The 14489-nt window shown below is 48.7% G+C and overlaps 1 protein-coding gene across 2 annotated transcripts in view; it reads right to left on the bottom strand.

Annotated features, from left to right (window-relative positions):
• RUNX1 (RUNX family transcription factor 1) overlaps positions 1 to 14489 on the bottom strand; it is a 237856-nt gene that overhangs the window by 64070 nt on the left and 159297 nt on the right. For both annotated transcript variants that reach the window (XM_019658651.1, XM_019658650.1), the window contains exon 6: positions 310 to 414. In XM_019658651.1, the coding sequence (XP_019514196.1) occupies positions 310 to 414 (105 nt within the window). The remainder of the gene's footprint in view (positions 1 to 309; positions 415 to 14489) is intronic.

The following is a 14489-nucleotide window of genomic DNA, read 5'->3' on the forward strand; positions in this document are numbered from 1 at the left end:
TTTGAGGGACTAGTCCTTAGTCTCACGTAGCCCCACATGGTCCTAGCACGCACTTGAATCAGCCTGATTTCTTTCTGCCCTCTAGGAGGATGCTTCGAAAAGAGCCCAGTGCTCAGAGATGGACTTTGAGGAGTGACAGTGTCAATAATAAAATGTTTTCTCCTTGCAAGAGCCAGACAACCCCCTCTGGCAACGGTTTTAGCCACATTTGAGAGCTGCCAATTGAACCCAAAGATTCTGAGATGCTGTCCCTGGTGCCTGAGTGTACCCACCCAGGGGACGCACCAGCCCCGAGGTGGGCCCACTTACTTCGAGGTTCTCGGGGTCCATCCACTGTGATTTTGATGGCTCTGTGGTAAGTGGCAACTTGTGGCGGGTTTGTGAAGACGGTGATGGTCAGAGTGAAGCTTTTCCCTGTAGGAACGCAGAAGAGAACATGAAAGAGTGAGGTGATGGCCCAAACATGCCTGCTGAGTAACTGACCATCCGTTGATGCTTTCCTGCCTCAAACTGGAAAGGTGGCAGTGCTTCAGCCCACGCTATTGGCTTTCTCAGCACGCCCTTGAGTTTGGCTTTGCTTACATTCTGAAACGCACACCTGTGGAGTTTGTCCAGGTGGGACACACCACATAGTCATAGGGCTTTTGTTTAATCATCAGTAGACAACACAGGACCAAGAGAGAGTCGGATTGGTTTTCTTTCAATCGAAGACCCCAGGGGACACAGGGTCGGATTGGCAGCTGTCTACTCCTTCCCCTCCCACTGTCTCCCCTTTTTATAAATGGTGGGGCAAAAAGGAGTGAAAGAAACCATATCCATCCTCCCCTGTGACGTTTTTGTACCTTCAAGGATTAGGAACGACAGAATTCCTAAGTTTGAGGAGAGGCTAAATTAAAATTATTCTCTCTGTATTTCAAAAACATTAATTGCTGGTTGATTTTAAATATTATTCTTAAAGGTTAGATGTTATTGGAGACACGCATGGGATTGGCCAGACAAAATTTATAGTCAATACATGGACTTAAGTATATGTGACTGATAGACTGAGATTCAATAAATGCTATAAACACACATATGCACATGAATTTCCATCTAAACATCTTACTTATACTTATGAAATGTGAGCATATTTTCCTTGCATATGTCTCACACAATGCTTTCAACAACTTTTAAAAAGTTATTCTTAAATTACTTAAAATACATATTTATAACTTATAATTACTAATATATAATTAACAAATATATGAATAATGTAATTATTAATATGCAAATATATTTATTTTAAACATTTCTTCTTGGCCCAATGGTTCAGCAGATGGACTTTGGGTTTAAATTCTGGCTGGATGACCTCTCTGTGCCCCAGTGCCCTTACCTGGCAGATGGGTACATATAACTTTCCCTACCTTATAGGATTTAGGGGGAGGTTAAATGAGTTAATACGAGTAAAACTGTTAAAATAGTATCTGATGCATGGCATTCAAAGGTGTGTGTGTGTGTGTGTGTGCACGTGTGTGTGTGTGCGCTGTGCTCACTTTTATTATTTGCCTTCTCTGTTTTCCATTGTACCATAACAGGATCCTAAGCTTTGACTACGCATGATGTTCAGACCTACATCAATATAATAGTTCTCTAATGAACAGACTTTCTCCTCTTAATCATGCAGCATGAAATGAAACAAAAAAGAAATGAAAGGAAAACATAATATGTTCACCCAGCCGCCTATCTGCTCCCAAAACTGTTTCAAAAATCAAATGGTCTCCCATCCCCAAGTTAGAAAGAGCAGAATATTTTCGGCTGTCATGCATGTTTTGATACAAAAGAAGGCCACAGAAAAATGCTCCATGAAAATACAATGTTTGGCCACAAAACCTCACCAAACAGTCTCCGAGAAATTGAATTCTGTCTATTCAAAGTCTATGATAAGAACAATCCCAAGTGATGGTCTGAGGATGACACCTGCTTTGCCCCGTGTGGCTTCATAACCAAGGTCACAACTGACCTAACAACAGGTGAGTGAGGGGTGCGCACGGGCCAGCACCCTGGAGGATCCCAGGAGGCCCTGCACCCAAGTTCATGTGCCCCACCAGCTGGCCTTCTCTCCTGGAGCCTGGAGAAGAATCCTTCGGGGCTTTAGGGATTTGCCTCTTTAGGACACCCTTCAAATGTCACCAGGCGACAGACCAGATTGTTTTCTCCCCTGGCATCTAGCTGACGCAGAGGGATGGGCAGGAGAGGTGGCAGGCCAAGCCCCGCGAGGAGGGCACAGTGGCACAGTGAGTGGAGGCAAGCACCCAGGATGACGGCCCATCTCGCTGCTCAGCCTGGGGCTTTCTAAGAACTGGTCAGAGGAGCAAAGGCAGCGGCAGCCCTGGGAGCAGCAGTGTCCCCGTGCTCCTGTCATCATGCCGGCCAGTCTGTCCCTTCTCCATCAAGAGCCTACCCGAGTTATGAGCTATATCATCCGTCCTGAAAGCCACAGCCAGCTTTTAGGGACTTCTCACCACCAAGTCCCCTCCCGCCCCCTCGTCCTGCGGCCAGGCTCCTCGAGTCTGCTCACAAGCCATGGCATTTCTGATCTACCTAACAGGCGGGGCGAGGGGTGCAGCGCGCCGGGAGTGAGGCAAGCTGGGGTCTTTCTTCCTCCAGCCCCTGCGCCCGCCATCCTAGCCTCCTGGCTTCACCCCTCACCTCGGTCTTCCTGGCTTCAAAGTGAGGCGCCAGTCACTCAACTACCAGGTAGCTTCCCTGACGACTACCGTTTGCTTTGTGGGGTTTTGGGGCTGTCTCCTAAAGCATTCCTCGCCTTTGATTGATAAGGATGTTGGACTGAATGGGCTTGGCGGCTGTAAAAACCTGAGAGCATGTCCCCTGCAGGAAGGCGGGCAAGGATGAGGGTGGGAGGGGGACTCAGGGTAGAGGGGGCGTTGAAATGGAAAAAAAAAAAAGAAAGAAAAAAGGAAAAACGACCCTGAAGACATAAGCAATGAATAATGACACTGCTCCAGTGACTGAGCCGGTCTGTGTGTGTGTGTGTGCGTGTGTGTGCGTGCATGTGTGTGTGTGTGTGTGTGTGTGTGTGTGTGTGTGTGTGAGAGAGAGAGAGAGAGAGAGAGAGAGAGAGAGAGAGAGGGAGAATGCACATCCATGTGCAGTGCAAGCAGGGGTGGGGTGGGGGGAGCTCTACGTGAAAGAGACTTATATTTGAGTTCGTGTACAAATGATTCCACCTCTCCAGATCTCAGTTTCCTGGTCCGCAAAATGAGGGGTTTCATGGGGTCCCTACAACGTCCCCTTCAGCTCAGATTTTATCTTCTGACAATGCGGCCCTCCGGGGTGCCCATCTCCGTGTGTAGGCGTGTGCATGCCTCTGTGTGAGTCCTCTGTTGCCTGCAACTTTCAGCATTTCGGAGATTCCATGATACTGCACTCGTTTCCTAGGGCTGCGCTAACAAACGACCACAAACCGGGTAGCGGAAAACAGCTGAAATGTATTGTCTCACAGCTCTGGAAACCAGGAGTCCCAAATCAAAGTGTGGGCAGGGCCACACCCCCTCTGAAGGCTCTCGGGAAGAACCCTCCCCTCCTTGCCTGCCCGGCTTCGGCTGGGTGCTGGCAGTCCTGGGCAGCCCTCGGCATAGGAGCATCACTCCAGGCTCTGCCTCCATCATCCCGTGGCCTTCTCCCTGTGTGTCTCCTGTCTCCAAACTCCCTCCTCTTATAATGACACTGGTCACTGCATGGAGGGCCCGCCCTAAACCAGGAGGACCTCACCTTAACTTGATTACACCTGTAAAGCCCCTATTTCTAAATAAGGTCCCATCCTGAGGCCATTGGCGGAAATGAGTTTTTAGGGGACACTATTTAACCCAGTACAAATATCAAATGTTATGAGAGTTCCAGTCTAGGCCCCATGAGTGACAACTGCTCTGCAGGCACCTATGCATTTCACCTATTGAAAAGGTCTGACTCCTGTGGCAGCCTCCTGCAGTCATCCTATTCTAGATTTCCTAAATGACAACAAAGAATCATCGTCTTCATAACACTGGCATTCTGGGGTCTGCAGAACTTACAACTTTTCAAACATGTTCCCAAATACGATTTCATTTGGTCCTCACTACAGTCTCATGAAATAAACAAGATAGATTTCATTGTCCTCAAGTAATAGGTAGCAAAGCCAAGGCTCAGAGAGGTTAAGTAATTTGCCCGAAGTCACACAGCTCAGATACACAGCAAAAGCCCAATCTCCCAGCTTTTTGCTCACTGTTCTTCACATTATTGTCATGAGGCCCTAAATCTCTGTTTGCAAACTCAATGGCATTGGCACTGGGAATCTGGACTTGTGGTACTTTTCCCATGCTCTACCACTGCCAAAAAAAGGGCCAATAGTCCCTGGAATCCTCATGTACCCAAACTGTATTTGTCAGCGAACCGTAAGCCTGGATTACAATTCAAAAGCCGTGTCTTACTGAGCCGAAGTTGGGCTCCTGGCAGTCGAGCGCTTAATGACGCCCCCTGGTTAACCACAGACTGGCCTACTTAATCGGGAGTGAAATTCAACCCAAGTGAATATTTGTGAAACCGTTGCTCACAGTTAAAGTTCTATTATTTTATGCCCATCATCTTAGGTGCAGTCACCAGAAGTGTCTGTCCGGCAAAAGCTACGAGGTGGGGCATTTTGGCCACAGCAAAGTGGTTCACAGCCACGAAGGCAGAGGTGTTCTGACAGCTTCCCTCACGAGGGGCTCTTATTTATAGCGTTGACCAGGACAGCTGCCTGGTACTGCACGGACAGAGGTAACAAGTGACGACATTTTGCTCACAGATGTGTGTGACATTTTTTCTCTGGGAAAACTCTGCCTTCCACTTCCTTGCATTCTTCCGACCAGACCTGGCACCGAACTTGACGACTGGGGACAGTCAGCCAGTGGGCATATGTGACTGACCTCCTGAGGTCCAGGGCTCACTGCCCTCTGCCCCAGCCCCTACCTGCTGAGACACAGCCCGTCTTGGCCAGCACCTGCAGAAATGGTAGCTGTACCCTGGAGCACATGTGTTAGTAGCCAAATTCTCTCATTCAAATAACCTATGGGCCTGGTATTTTAAGTGCGTGGGTGTGGAGAGTGAAAGGCTCTCAAGTGTTTTCCTCAGCAAGCTGTAGCAGACTAGGAAGAAGTCTGGGGAGAGGAGAGGAGAACAGATCAGCTAAAGAACACGCCCCGCTCCCCACAGCCTCAAATCGGCTCTGCAGGACCAAATGCAAGGGCGGGAGACGGGGCTGCCGGGGAGAGAGCTGATATTCACCTTGGAGCCTGAAGTGAATCCTTGTGGGAGAGGCCCCAGCACTCCCTGCAGTCCTGGTTTTGGCCTCGTGAGACAAGCAGAGGCCGTGGCCTGTGCACAGATGACCCTGGCTGTGCTGCGAAAGGCTCCCCAGGGGCCAAGCCACAGGGTCACAGATGCCCTGCACGGGGAGTCGCAGTAAAGGAAGCCAAGAAAAGGGGGCCCTGAGACCTTCCTTTACCCTCCTATCTAGCCCGTGCTTGGGTTCCAGGAGGGGTACTATTTAGAAGCACAAACACCAGGACTGAGTAAAGAGGTGGGAAGAAATGGCCCGGGGCGGGGAGGAAGGAACGGGGGAGTGGGGGAGTGGGGGGTGGGGGTGGGAAAGGGTATCTTGACTTACACTTGGAAGCAGCAAAAGACAAGCAGTTGAGTTGACAATCTCAAGGAGGTGAAAACGCAGAGGGTGCTAGGTAACAGTGTGGCCCCTCGGCCGACCTGCCTGTGTTCAAATCCCAGCCCTGCCTCTTGCTAGCTGTGTGGCCTTGGGCAAGCTACTGAACCTCTCTGGGGCCTCAGCTTTGTTACCTGTGAAATGGGGGTACTAGCAATTCTTCCATCTCACAGCGTTGTTGTGCAAGTGAAACGAAATCATGAATTGGCAAATGCCAGTTTAATTATAATTAAAAACGTGTGATAAACAGGGTTCCACAAAGACCAGAGCCAGGGTAATCCCCTGAGGAGGGGCTGGCGACCATGCACTGAAGTCTGATGTTGGCAGCGGAGGGGTGTGTTAGTGTTTTGCAGGGCAATGGAATGGGGCCCGAAGACCCAACAGGAAAACGACACCTTCTACTCAAACTTGAAGTTCAAGTTCACTCCTGCCTCGCCAGCTGGCAACCCTTATAAGGCACAACTGTGACTGGCTGATTGGCGTTTTAAACCAGCCATGCCAAATGCTCCCCTCTGGAGCATGTGGCGTCCCCTTCAACGCCAGTTTGTTCATCCAAATGCTGGGGCCAAATACTAACTGCTTTATTTAGTTGGGACACTTGCTGCCGTGACACACTCACCAAGGTGAGGCAGCCAGGAGGCCTCAGGTCTGTGCTTCCCTAGTCACCCACTTCTTCACCACATCTAGAAAGTGGCCAAGCTTCAGGATTGCTGCAAATGTCCACACTGATCTCAAAAGGGACGAGGGTGGGAGGGGAACAGAAGGCAAAACGGTGACTCAAAATCATGCCTTGACCAGGAGCAGAGTAACATGCTTAGAAGTCCGTGCCCGCCAAGCAGGACCTTGCCAGTGTGTGTGTGAGGGGCGACCCTCTCACTCCTCTGCTGCTGTGCCCGTCCCTCCTGAGGTTTGGTTCCTGGGTCGCCAATCTGCCTGCACTGGCTCCTTGGCCACTGGTCTCTGTTCCTGTCACTCTCCTCAGGGTAGGTTTGAAACTCTGGGTCACCTTCTCCTTTTCGGGGCTGTTTCCGTGGGATGTGAAACTTGCCCTTTGTCACGCAAGGGAAGTTTATACTCACAGTGGATCATCTACCAGGGGGTCATACAGCTTAGGAACCTCAGTCTTAACATTTTTCACTCACTCGTGCATCTCTGCGGGGAAGCAGTTGTCCTCACAAACTTTAAACACCCAAGAGAGGGAGGAAGGAAGTGTCAATGAAAAAAAAAATGCAGCTTTTGAAAACTAAGAAAGCCAAGGAAGGCTCAAGTTTTGCTCTTTGCAAATTCTGGAAATCCCAAAAGATTCTGAAACGTTGCAGGGAGGTTTCTCCGTTTACTACGTAAATTGTGCCAGGTCTAATTTTGATCGTGAATAACTAAAGCATAAAAACTGACGTACCCTCCGATTCCAGGAGAAGTCTGAATTTGGGGTATTTTTCACAAAGTATTCTTCATGTGTATTTTTCATTTTTCCACTGGAACAATCTAACAGCCAAACTTGATGCTTTCGCTCCTCATCCATTTCCTTACCCAAACACTCACCACTATTTTTGACGGCAGAGCTGTATAATTATTTATTTGGGGATTTCTGAACAGGGTACAAAGACTTCAGGTTGCACAGAATTTCCTGGTTTCTCTAAATTGAAATTAAAATGTCAGCACATATCCATTTGTGTGCAAAGCGTGCCTGTGTTTACACATATCTTTATCCAATTGCACCTGCTTCCATGTGGGCAAAATAAGATGGAGGCACCAGCTATTGGCACAAGGATGACCCCTAAAAGTCGACGGAAAGTCAGGTGCTTAAATACAGAATTCCATAAAAAACAGCATTTGTTTGGAATGATGGATCGTTTGAAATATAGTTGTCATCCTTAGAGAAAACCCAAAACATGCAACGCGTTCTCTCTTGGGTTGGTCTATAAAAATGAGTTGTTTGAGGACTGGGACAGCGTTTTATTATTCTTCGCATCTTCTGTTCCGAGGCAATAAAAAATGTTTGATAAATGGATCTATGATTTATTCTATAAACTTTCTGTTTGACAGCTTGTTCTTTATGATGTCTGATTTCATGTCGAAAGCGTGGCTTCCCTCTCCGGTGGCACAGGTGTGAGCTCAGCCTTACAAAAGGGAGAGGTGGGCCAGCCGTTCTCTTCACAAGCAGTATTTACCAAACTCCAAAGAATCGCAATGCTCCATATGATTTTGTACTTCTTTTCTCTAGATTTCAAGGTTCCTTTTCGATCTTCTTTTTTTTGGGGGGTATTACAAGTCCTGAGTATCTTAGTTGAGGAAGTTTTAATCCTTTTAGCGCAAGCACCCCCACAATCCTGAATTCAAGTCCTCTTAAGGCCAAGGTCACGCCGCTGCCCTGAACTTTCATTTGGAGAGGTCCCTGCTTCGTGCATCCAAACCCCCCAGTTTCTACCCATTGGACTAGGGCCACACAGGACAGGTGACCAAAGTCACCTCCCGGGGCTGGCCCAGTCCTAGCCCTGACTCTGCTTATGCCCACAGCCCCGTGCCCCAAACACGCACCCAATGCCACGTGGCTCTGCAGCACAGAGACCTGAAGGATGGAGATTTTGGAGGGAAGGCAGCTTGGAGTCCTCAGGGCCTGCTCACCAGCTTTCAGCTCCCACTGCAGCCACTGCAGGAGGTGGTGACAGTAGATGGAGTTGGGGACTAAGTGGGAAGAAGAGGAAAGCTCAAGACAAAGCTGGGGGTGTGACAGGAAGGGCCGGGTGGGAGCTGGCTTCTAGGTACAGCGCCATTTACCAAAAACAGGGTGTTTGCAAATGAGATGCTCATCTGAGGCCACCAGGTGGGACAGTGGGAGTTTTCAGTCCTTTGATCAGGTGCTAAGCCCCCCAAGCACCTTCCAAGCACGTTTTCCATTCTTCAATCTGCAATCCGAGCCTCTTGCTACTACTGTTTTGACCTGGTCAATTTCCTGCTTAAAGCCTGTGACTGCTATCCATTTCACCAGGACCAAAGTGAACTCCTCGCGTGGACATCAAGGCCCTCATCAGCCCCGTCAGCAGACAAGGTGCACCTCCCCATTCCGTCTTCTCTGCCTGGACACACGTCTTGATCCCTTCACCTGGACAGTCTTCTTGTCACCCTGAAGTGTCTCAACCGAGATGACAACTTATCCAGGAAGTCCCCTAAGCTCTTTACTAGGTCATGCACCACAACGCATGTGCTCCTGTCACCTGTCCCTTCACCGTGGTGCTCACCAGTCAAGAGCAGCGATGGCCTGCTTCACTGTCAGCCCCTTCCTAGCCCTTGAAGGCTGTGGCTTCTCTGTGGCTGGCCTTTGTCTCACCAATGCCTGGCACACAGTAGGTGCACAATGCAGATCTGATGAATGAATGAAATGCCCTCGTTAAACGATCTCTGGGGGTGGGCCACAATTCTAATAAAATAGCAATGGACACTATACTTCCTGATCGGAAAGGGTTCAAAGCCTGTGAGAGACTCATCAATTAACAGAGAGAACACAGGATCCATCACACAATCAGTGCCCAGCAAACATCTGGAATGATTCATGTGCTTATATATGAATATTTATGAAATTCCTGCTGTATCTTCGACATTCTCCTTGTACAAGCTTCCTAGTAAGGTAAAGGAATATAAATTCCTTGCCATCAAGGAGCGGACTGTGGGAAATGCTTCGTCCCTAACTTTCTGATTCTGAGAGACGCGTGCTAACTCTGGTCTGCTCTTTCCCTCCCCCCTCAACGATTCTAGCTGCAGAAGGAAGAACAATGTCGAGGGGAGGCACAGCTCTTCTTCCTAAGTCTTGTTACCTACACCTCACCGTGTTAGAATCATCCTGACAACCTTGCAGGGTGTATAGGAAAGCCACTGTCATACCTATTGTACAGATGAGAAGGCCGAGGCCAGCACATCTTCGTGAGTCAGCCCTGCAAGCACACCGAGTTCTCGTGCTATGCCACACTACCTCCCAAAGACCCGCAGAATCGTCACACATAGATGTGTTTCTATGCTATTATGAATCAGAGGAATATCAAGAGGAACACAATGGCTCTACTGTAATTTGGGCCCATGGATTTGGACAGAATGCAAGATAATAGTGTAGTCAGATACCTCTCCAAGTAACAGCCAGATCAATCAATGCTCTGTTTATACGTGGCCAAGAAAAGAAAAACGTGCATGGACATTCACTTGCAGTTTCTGAAAATGCTGAGATAGCACCTTGAGAAGGCTTGAGAAGGGGAGCAGCCAGGCTGTCCTGACGTGCGGCCCAAGGAGAGCTGCTGTGGCACCTCTATAAACCTCCCTAAACTTGGGTGGAGTCGGCAATTACCGCGGGAGGAATGCAACGCTGCTGGGTGCCAGCCTGTGGACCCAGCAGCAGGACAAGGGGATTACTGGGCTTCATTGTGAAAACGCAGTGTTTATTGTTAAAATACGATTGGGAATTAAGGGGCATGTATGAATCATAAATATTTGCATGCCACTAATGTTTGGACAAAAGAGTTGGAAGGGCTAAGTTGGGATAACTTCTTTTCCCATGAAAAGCAATGCTTCGAATTACAGTGCATATTTGATTTCGTCTCTTCCATTGCTAATCTGCAATCTCAGTGCCCATTGCGTATAACCCTTTCACGACCTGAGGACTCTGTGGGCTTGAAGAATACGGGGAAGGGTTGATGTGCTCTCCTGGAAAACTCATCAGTTTGGATACACAAAAAAGCAGGTCCCGATGGCTGTTTGTCACGGGCTCACGAAATTTCCATCATCTCCTCAGTGGAGTTAGTGTCACCAGATCCGACCACACAAAGTAATGACAGCTAAAGTAGGTCTTATCTCAGGTAATCCTCACTGTACCACCTGCCCAGCCCCATGGACAAAGGTGGAATTGGACTCAGACAGGTCAAGTAACTTGCCCAGGGACACACAGCTCTAAACCAGTGTTCTCAACCAGGGGTGATCGGTCCCCTTCCACAGGAGACAAGTGGCAATGTCTGCAGACATTTCTGATTGTCACGACTGGGGAGGGGGATGCTATTGGCTACAAGGTAGAGCCCAGAGATGCTGCTACTATCCAACGATGTCCAAGATGGTCCCACAACAAAGAATGATCAGCCCTGGGAGAGGCACCCTCCTCTCAGTGGAGAATCAGTGAAGACCATGCACTAACCACCAGGCTCTACTGCCTAGGGTAGAAAGCGCTCTCGGGTGGTCGCTCATTGGAAGGCACTAAAGAGTCTCTGCTCTGTGTCAGGCACTGATCCAGTTACTGGCGATACCACACGGGGCTCTTCATGTCAAGGGCTGGTCTTCCATGTCTTGAAAATTCTTGGGAGCCCGCCTCTTGGCGTGGGGGCTGGCCTCTGGGCACATCTTCAAGTCTTTGCTATGGAGCCTGGGTCTCAGTGACTGCGGCTGTGTACCCGTGCATGCCACAGCTGTTCTCCAGCGCTGTCCCCAGAGCCCTCAAGCATCTAGGGAGACACGTGGGCTCTGTGCAGTCCCAGGCTCAGACACCATTCATGAACTCCTGTTTGCATAGTTAATTCTTACTAGTCTCAAATGATTTCGTGTGCGACTGATCCCCATGCCGAATGTGGGAGCTGGCTGCTTTGCGGTGGGGAGCTCCAAGGAAGGCGAGCAGGTGAGGAGTGAGGGTCTCCATGCAGAGTACCACCAAACAAAACCAGGGGACGCCGTCCCAGCCCAGCTGATTCAAGGAATCCAGCCTGCAGCAGACACTACATTCAGGCAGTCAGAACATCCAGAGGGCTCTTGTTCTCAGACTTTTTTTCAAGCCATCTTTCCATGAATCTCAGTATGGAAAACAGGTGATGGCAGAACTAACACGTTGGGGCAGGTGGGAGAAAGCTCCAGGAGAACCCAGCCATCTGTGCCACCTACAGATCCAGCCAATTCAGGGCTGCCTCAGAGATGGCTGGCGCTTCGGGCCTCGGTCCCTCCCCTTCCTGCTGTTTCTAGCTCAGGTGTGCGACCAAGAGCCCTTTTTAGCATCCGTCAATGATGCATACCAGGACCTTGTTTTAAGTACTTTTAGTTCGTGGGGACACTGTCCACCACCTCAGTCCATGTTCCTGCACCCATGGACCTATGGCCCTTCCACTGAGGCTTTGGGCAGGGTGGGGTGGGGCGCTGAGCACGGAGAAGCTAGCAGCGCACTTTTACTGTTTCTGAGGGTCCCTGTGGGCCTGCACCTGTGACCCACTCCTGAGGGAGCGGCTGCAGCGGGCGGGTCCTCAGGTACAGCTCCCCCTGCTGTGGGGTCCACCCCACCCGCAGCCCCTCCTTCCGGGCGGCCACAAGCCCCCAACCAGGATGCCCAGAGAGGCTGCAATTCCATGCACACAGACCATGAGTATGTTTTCGTATTTTAAAAAGGACTTTACTATTCAGGGATGCGCTCTAATTTTATTTTTTACTACGTGTGCACTTTTTAATATGTTTCCCATAAACTCTGTAGAAAGGCAGAAAACATTAGGGAAGAGAGCTAAAGGAGATAGTTTACAACTTATTGTGGTGAGTGTGGATCTCGGCCTGGCTGACGTCTTGGATTGGGTAGGCCTCTGTGAGGGGCTGTCCTGTGCACTGTATGACGTGTAGCAGCAGCTCTGGCCTCCACCCACCAGATGCCAACAGTACTCCCCAGCACCCACTGTGACAACCAGAAGTGTCTGCAGATAGTGCCAAGTGTCCCCTGGGGGTCAAAATCATCCCAGTTGGGAAACACTGAGTGACACCACCATCAAAACTGATAAGCAATATGCTGTATACCTGAAACTAATATCATATTGACTGTCAACTGTAATTGAAAACATTTTTAAAAATGGGTAAAGAGATGGTAGACGAGATCCTGACTGTATCTGCCCTGAGGCTTCAAACTGGATGATGAAGGTACAACATCTGGAAAGACCCAGTGTAATAGGTACCAGAGACACACTATGTATGGGGGCAGACAAAGCCTTATTATGATATGAGTTTTCACCTATCCTCATTAATTTTGACAGATAGATAGGTAGATACCGACTATACTTCATACGATGGCTTCAAGTAGAATAAAATAAAAACATCTGTAAAAGCCCCCAAACCAATGCGTTGGGTAAGCTGCAGATTTTCCACCTCCAGACAGGCCCGTCCCTCCCTCGTGCCTTGTCTGCCGCGATCTGAGAAGCACACAGATCACGTCTGTGCTCAAACGTCCCCCCGCGTTCCTGTGCGTGGCTTTGTTGGAGCCAAGGAAAGGCTCCTTTGTTTGCATCAGGTGGCTCAGGAAGGGCCACACACAGCTTGTGGGGGTGCCGGCCAGCCCCCCATTCACCAGACCCAGGAGTTGCCTCAAATCAGGGGCTGGGGGAAGTGGTACAGACCTCCAGATTGAGCTCTCACACACTCATTTTTGCTTGTTTTTGGGTTTTTTTTATACATTTTAATTATAAAGTATAACAGGTTCATTGTCAAAAATTAAGGAAATACAGAAAAATCTAAAAAAGACAAGAAAACTACTTATAATCCTACCGCTTAATAATAATCATTATCATTTTTTTTTAGTATTACTTTTCACCTTGTTGTCTGTATATTATCTTTTTGAAAACTAAATCAAGACGAACTAATGTGCCAAGTCTTAATGACAGTCTAAAATCTCAGGGCAAAAGCAGGAATTAATCTAAGTTGCAAAATAAACAGGAAATTTACTGACATCTTCTTTGAGAAAAACGCAGAGTAAGGGGCTCCGAAATGAATGCTTCCTCACCAAGGACTTCAGAGGACACACATTTGAATCCAGCAACAGAAAGGCCAGAAGCCTCTAGAAGGAGACTGAGGGGGATCCCTGCATGGCTCATGGGTCCTCAACTACCTGACACCCTCGTTGAGAAAGCTCAGGGATGCAAAATGGAATTCCTAAACTGGATATGCTGCCCAAAATGGGCTCACAGAGACGGCAACGTGCTGAGGACCCACATCAGTGCGGTGTCAAAGGAACAGAAGGGCAGCCCCGTTCTCAACACAGACCGAAATGCATCTCTGTGGAATGCGGGGCTCACGTTGGAAGCCACCAAGGAGGACAGGCGTTGCCTGAAGTCCATTAATGCATGTTTATAAATATCAAAGTCTTGATGAGCAGCAATTTGCTCCCCACGCCCCACGAGCGAGCCGATAAAGCTGGCACATTTGAAAGTATTCACGGGCAGCTCATTAAGTCCACACTACTCACACACTCATTTCTGTTAATTGCTTTATTTGGGCTTCAGATAAGATGTTATTAGCAGGGATTTTGTTCTCAAAGATAATATGGTCCAAGAAATCACCTCAGTGGAAGCACCAGTGGACACACACACACACACACACACACACACACACACGCACCCGCCGGCTGAAAGTCCAACAGATCCTTCAAAACCACATAACCTCTCCATATTGACAGTACACGGCTATTCATAAACATCCCTTGACTGCTCTGAACGAGTGTTACAATCAGCAGCAGAAAGAAAACAGTCATCAGACAGGACACTATCTCTCTTTTCAACAAGTCATTTTTTCTTTAAAAATAAAAAAAAAATAAAAAGAAACACACAAGATGTTCTTCCATAACTAGCCTTCTCCACCCTCTCTTGCCCCTCGCCAACCAGCACAAAAAGAAAATACAAAACTGATTTATTAGAACCAGAGCAGCCTTGCGGCCGTTGGCCCGATCACTGTTTATGTCTCTAATGCTTGCTGCTGAAACAGGAAGCTCTAA

This window comes from Hipposideros armiger, unplaced genomic scaffold (genome assembly GCF_001890085.2).
Source record: "Hipposideros armiger isolate ML-2016 unplaced genomic scaffold, ASM189008v1 scaffold_285, whole genome shotgun sequence".
Taxonomy (NCBI): Eukaryota; Metazoa; Chordata; class Mammalia; order Chiroptera; family Hipposideridae; genus Hipposideros; species Hipposideros armiger.